The following is a 6,803-nucleotide window of genomic DNA, read 5'->3' as shown; positions in this document are numbered from 1 at the left end:
TGTGGGAATTGGCCGGGATGGTGGATTTACCATCACGTGGTATGGATTACTACCCAAATCACTAAATTACATGTTTAAAACTTGTTCTAAGTTTGCCTTGCTCTATATATGATTTTTTGGAATTTTTGCCATGGACCATGGCAAATTTTACATTGCATGTTTTTTTAACATAGTACAAACGCAAGCGCTCATATATACACGCATGCACTTACCCCTGTAAACGCACACACACACATTCTATCCCTATAAGCACTTCTGAGAGATTGAGCTGACATATCATCTTGAGATTTTACGAAGTCACTGTGGACGCCTCGTAGTCGACGGGAACGTCTCCTCCCACTAAACGCACATCGCTAGAAATCCTGAAATAAATCCAGGATAAATGCGAGCACCAGGAGTTGAAGCCTGGTGGGCTGAGGATACCACTATCCACCTAACCATTCAACCACAGGTTGGTTCGCATTGCATGTCTTTTTTGGGTACTCCCTCCATTTACGTATACAAGGTCACAATGGAATATGTGTTTTACATCAATACAAGGCCACCAATAGTAATCGAGGAAAGAATTAATGATATTTCCTCGTACTAGCAACCTGTTTAATACTTGCATGCATGCGGTCATAATAACACTAGCTACTTCCTCCACTCAGTTTTCTTGCATGCATGTTGCGTATTAATGATCCCGGTAAAAGAAAAGAAAAGCTGGCTTCTCATGTGTGCATTAAATTTTACTTTGATACATGTAATTTGAGTTTGTGGCCTTGTATACAAAAATGGAGGGGGTACAACACAATGGCAATTTTTCATCCTCGTGTTTTCCCCCTATTTGACCATGGTTATTTTACTGTACATACAAAGACAAATTTATTGAGCATACTATGGCATTTTGTGTAAAAATCGCATTTAGAATGCATATACCATGCGTTTTTTATTTTTTAAGAGCATGACATTTCTTTGTTATTAAGAGCATGGTGTTTTTATTTAAAGAGCATGCCTTTTTTTTGTAGTGCATGCTATTTTTATTACAAAGAGCATGCCATTTTTTTTGTACAAGCATAACACTTTTATTTAAAAGAACATGACACTTTTATTATAAAGAGCATGTTATTTTTTTTCTTTAGAGCATTGCTATTTTCAAATAACATGGCATTTTTATTACAAAGACCATGTCATTTTTTTTGTAAAAGCATGACACTTTTATTTTAAAGAGCATGTCATTTTTCTATGGAGCACGTTTTTTTTCAATTTATGGAGCATGTCATTTTTTTGTACAAGCATGACACTAAGAGCATACCATTTTTATTATAAAGAGCATGATTTTTTTTCATTTTATAGAGGATGATTTTTTTTGTAGAGCATTGCATTTTTTATAGAGCATGGCTTTTTCCCATTTTGTAGAGCATGTCATTTTTATTACAAAGAACATGACATTTCTTGTACAAGCGTAGCTATTTTATTTTAAAGAGCATGCCACTTTTAATTTAAAGAGCATGTCATTTTATCTATAGAGCATGGCTTTTTTCATTTTCTAGAGCATGTCATTTCTGTTACCAAAATCATGGCATTTCTTTTATAGAAGCGTGGTAATTTCTTTTTTTTCTATAGAGCATGGCTTTTAAAAAAATTAGAGCATGGCATTTTTTATTAGTAAGAACATGACATTTTTTAGCATATCATGCTAAAAAAATTGTATGTAATTTTTTATGTACAAACATTGCAACCACTTTTTTTGTGTGGATACAACAATTTTAAATCTGGATATGGGAATTTTGATCATGATGGCATTTTGGTTTTTACGTCATTGCATTTTTTGCAGCGTTGTTTTAACTTGTTAAAATTAGGTCCAAAATATAAGTTTTTACGTTTTAGTACTGTCACATAAAAAAGGGCTTTTTAGGCCCAATTTAAAGGTGTAAGGGGGCGAAAGGGTTGGTATTACCAGAGTGAATTTTTCTCATATATAGATAGAATAAAAAAAATATTTGCACGAATCTTAACGTAAAATTAATGACATAGAAATTAGATGTGCAATATTTGAAGCACATATAGATGTGCTTTAGTAAAACTGATAGAATAAAACGTTCCCACGGAACATCTGTTCGCTGGGCGTACCTCCACAGCTGTCGTTTCCCGTTATCAGGGTCCAAAACATATTGGTTCTTTCCTAATATATTTTTTGTCGAGATTCTTTCCTAATAAAAAAATACTTTTTCTTCAAGTATACCATATATATACTCTGTACTACGTACGTATTTGGCTCTATATCTATACAAATACAACGTACTTATTTGACCTCCTATGCGGTGCCCCTCGCATCAAACGGACCAGAGGCATGCAGCCAGATCGAACGGTCGCCGCGCCGCACGGCAAAACAGCAGTTGGTGCGTGTGCTCAACGGAAACGAAGTACTCCCTCTGTCTAGGTATATAAGTCACGTTACAAAAATCAAATAGTCTCTAAACACATAGACGTGTTGTTTTAACTATCATGTTGTTTTGTATTTTTTGACATAAATAAAGAAATCAACCAATAAGAGATGTGAGACGTGTATGCTTTTAATGACTTGAGACTATCAAACATGACATGCAGTGGTTAGTTCGTTGCATGCAATGGTATTAATTAGCAAATAAACATTAAGTTTTTTCGTTTTCCTCTTCACCTTGGTTGCGGTGCACAATCTAAGATGACTTATTCACCTGGACGGAGGAAGTACTATTTAGAAAAAAAAATTCAGTTTTTCGGTAGTTTGTTAGTTGAGATAATATCGGAAACGAATTACAATCCTCTCATAACTCGTCTATATTCACTCGTCAAATCCCAGCCTTTCCCAGCACTCGCGTCCAAGTTCCAATCCCAATTGCGTGCGCGGCGATGGCGGCTGGGGAGCAGCCGCAGGGCCGGCGGTACTGGCGGTGGAGCAAGGCCGATTTTTTCCCGGAGCCCTCGTTCCAGAGCTGGCGCGCGTACGGCGGCGCGCTCGCGGCCACCGTGCCGCGCCTGCGCGACCGCGTGGCCGCCCGATCGTCCGAGGCCGTCGAGGCGGGGACGCTGCTCGCGGAGAGCGAGAACCCGCTGCGCCGCTGCCTCTCCTGGGTCGACCTCGCCTTCCTCGGCTTCGGCTCCGTCGTCGGCTCCGGCGTCTTCGTGCTCACCGGCCAGGAGGCGCGCTTCGACGCCGGCCCGGCCATCCCGCTCGCCTACGCCGCCGCGGGCTTCTCCGCCCTGCTCTCGTCCTTCTGCTACGCGGAGCTCGCCACCGAGATCCCATCTGCCGGGGGCTCCTTCTCGTACCTGCGGGTCGAGCTCGGCGACATGGCGGCGTTCCTCGCCGCCGGGAACATACTGCTGGAGGCCGTCGTGGGGGCGGCCGGCCTGGGGCGCTCCTGGACGTCCTACCTCGCCGCGCTCTTCGGACTCGACACCGACGCGCTCCGCATCCACGTCCCGGCGCTCGCTGAAGGTTTCAATCTGCTCGATCCCATCGCCGTCGTCGTCCTCATCTGCACCTCCGCCCTGGCCATGTCCGGCGCGCGCCTCACCTCCACCATCAACTCGCTGGCGTCCGTGATCGGCATCGTCATCATCGCCTTCGTCATCGGCGCGGGCTTCTCGCACTTCCACTCCAGCAACCTCGTGGAGCCGACCTTCTTCCCCTTCGGGGCCGCCGGCGTGTTCCGCGCGGCGGCGGTGGTGTACTGGTCCTACACGGGCTTCGACATGGTGGCCACCATGGCGGAAGAGACCAAGAACCCCGGCCGGGACGTGCCGCTGGGCCTCCTGTCGTCCATGTCGGCCATCACCGTGGTGTACTGCGCCATGTCCCTGGCGCTGGTCGGCATGCAGCGGTACAGCGAGATCGACCCCAACGCCGCCTACTCGGTGGCGTTCGCCGCGACCGGGCTCAAGTGGGCGCGCTACGTCGTGGCGCTCGGCGCGCTCAAGGGCATGACGAGCGGCCTCCTGGTGGGCGCGCTGGGGCAGGCGCGCTACACCACGCAGATCGCGCGCACGCACATGATCCCGCCCTACTTCGCGCTCGTGCACCCCAGGACCGGCACGCCCGTGTACGCCACCATGGCCGTCACGCTCGGCGCCGCCTGCGTGGCGCTCTTCTCGAGCCTGGACGTGCTCGCCTCCGTCTCCTCCATCAGCACGCTCTTCATCTTCGCCCTGGTGGCCGTCGCGCTGCTCGTCCGCCGCTACTACGTGGCCGGGAAGACCCCGGCCAGGCAGCTGCGCACCTTCCTCGCCTTCCTGGCGCTGGTGGTCCTGTCGTCCATCGGGCTCTCGGCGTACTACAACTCGCGCTACGCCAGGCGGTGGCCGGGGTACGCGGTGTTCGGCGTGGGCTGGGCGGCCGGCGCGGCGGGGCTGGCGCTGGCGGCGAAGCAGCAGCGGCAGCCCAAGGTGTACGGCGTGCCGCTCATGCCGTGGCTGCCGGCCATGTCCGTGGCCACCAACCTGTTCCTGATGGGGTCCCTCGGGTCCATGGCCTACCTGCGCTTCGGCATCTGCACGGTGGCGATGCTCGTGTACTACGTGCTCTTCGGCGTGCACGCGACGTACGACGTGGCGCACTCTGCGACGGCGGCCGACGTCGTGGCCGAGAATGTCGAGCAGGGGAAGATTGTGCCAGGGTCCACGCTGCCGGCATGAGACAGTGAGACTGGAGTGGGATTCTAGTTGGGGATTTGTTCTTTTATAAGCCATTGCCATGTCGGTCTGAACTTTTAGGCTATATTTGGGGGCTGGTTACTCGAATTGTTTGCATTGTTAGTTGAGGCAAAGATTCCAGAGTCAGATTTTTTTTTTTACTCGTGAGCAGTGCTTGTTCCATAGCTAGTACGTACTGTACAATTTATCATGTTTTCTGTAGAAGCTAAAACATTTTTTATTCAATTAAGCTTTGCACCTGTGTGATCATTCATTGTTAAAGGGTCTTATTGAAAGAGCAAGGTTAAGAAAATGGAAGTCGTTGTTAAGGCATGGTGAATGCATAGCCTTAGGATGATGCCTCACATGCCATGTAGAATCGGATAACAGAAAAGGTAGGTTCGGATGGGGAAGCGGGATCCTCTCCAGGAGGAGGATGCTTAAGAGACAAAAAGTGTGGTCCAATGCATAAAGTTGAAAAAGTTAAAATGAAGAGCAGGGATGCATGTGTAGTAGGAAGAAAATCCTATACGATCAGGTCGTATACTTCTGATCGGGAGACCCATTCGGTTTAGCAACACGTGGCAGCGCGAATCTCGGCGCAACAATTTACCTTCTTCCCTGATTTCCTTTGCCAAATCTTGACTCCATGCTCGGTGTGCTCGTTCCTGACGACGACGGCTTTGCGGCAAGATGGCGGTGCCACGACCAGGCGGAGGCAGCCAGCCAGCCAGCCAACTCTATTGCCGTAAGTCAGCCTGAGTAGATGGAGTTACGCCGGCGGCGAGCAGCGCGGTTGCCCGGCGTCAACGAGTCTGGCCTCGACCGACGGGGGCGAGCAGCGTCATTGTGCCGGTGTCGAGGAGTTTGGCCACGACCGACGGGGCAAAGAGCCTTGACGGATGTTGTAGCAGGGGGAAATCGCGCCGACGGCGAGAAGTGTGGCTCCGCCGGTCGTCGGTGATGGAGCACCAGCGGCAGGTCCGAGATCTGAACCGTAAAGAGAATTACAACGACGGTTGGTTTCCCGACAGGGAATTGCGGAAGAAGGTATACTACTAGCTCGTTGCAATTGCATTGAGATGCGCACTACCAGGTGTCGCTCGATTAAGTGGGTCTCCAGATCAGAAGTATACGACCTGGTCGCATAGGATTTTCTTCATGTGTAGTAAGAGTCATTTTTCATTTTTTGATGAGGTTCACTAATAGTAGCTTACATTGGGGAGAAAAAAATCAACACATATGCTTCAAATTACTTTTTATCATGAGGTATATGTATCCATATGCCACCATTGTACATGCCCTTAGTATTTTTCAGCTGTGACGCCGTATTCTTTTGAAATGAGTGACATCATGCCTTTTAGCATGATTAAAAGGCTGAAAGCTGTGTTTGATAAAGCAGTACAGCACTAGTACTTTGTCAGCACACACATCACTAGCATTACAGATTGGCACATATGTTCTCACAAAGATTATGTATTCGCAACGTGGTTTAAGAACAGAGCACCTGCTCCTCGCTTCCATGACTCCATCCCAACTTTTACTTGATTCTGCACAAGTACAAGGAAGAAAAGAAAGAAGGTTTAAGTCACTGTGAAATGATTCATCTTCAATCTTTTCCGAGTATCCTCAACTTCTGGTGTTGTTCTTTTCGTCCTGTACTAAGACCAAGTTAAACTTGTAAATGATCTCTATGTTGTGCAGAATATGTTGGATTGTTTCCCTGCAAAAAAATGAGAGACTAGGCTATGTTGGATTGCTGTCGATCCTTAAATGGTTTTGTGGATGTTTTTTTTACCCCACTGGAGTAGTAGATTAGATATCGGAAGAGGATTTGTAGCACTAGAGTGCTCCACACCCCCTATGGAAATTAAATTTAAAAAAAAATACCAGGATTAAAAAAAATGTTTTGGGATATGAAACCTGGATGCTCAATCTATTTTCGTGTGAAATTTCATGAAAAAATACCAGGAAAGGGATTCATGGCAAAAAAAGACAAAAGAATTCATATGTATAGAAAAAATTTGTTTCGATGGATTTTAGTTCGGACTGTTTTTTCTTCGCCACGGGTACATTTGCTGGTATTTTCATACAAAAATTACATACGAGAGTAGATTGGGCACCCAAGTTTGAGATTCCCTGATTTTTTT

At 47.1% G+C, this 6,803-nt stretch overlaps 1 protein-coding gene across 1 annotated transcript; it reads left to right on the top strand.

Annotated features, from left to right (window-relative positions):
• The first annotated feature begins 2,830 nt into the window (after window positions 1–2,830).
• Window positions 2,831–4,911, top strand: LOC119356237 (cationic amino acid transporter 8, vacuolar-like). Its single transcript, XM_037623165.1, has one exon. The coding sequence runs from the start codon at window positions 2,872–2,874 to the stop codon at window positions 4,654–4,656; it is 1,785 nt and encodes a 594-aa protein (XP_037479062.1). The 5' UTR covers window positions 2,831–2,871; the 3' UTR covers window positions 4,657–4,911.
• Window positions 4,912–6,803: the final 1,892 nt, after the last annotated feature.

The sequence above is a fragment of the Triticum dicoccoides genome, chromosome 2A (genome assembly GCF_002162155.2).
Source record: "Triticum dicoccoides isolate Atlit2015 ecotype Zavitan chromosome 2A, WEW_v2.0, whole genome shotgun sequence".
NCBI classification, from domain to species: domain Eukaryota; kingdom Viridiplantae; phylum Streptophyta; class Magnoliopsida; order Poales; family Poaceae; genus Triticum; species Triticum dicoccoides.
This window is presented reverse-complemented; position numbering and strand designations above follow the sequence as displayed.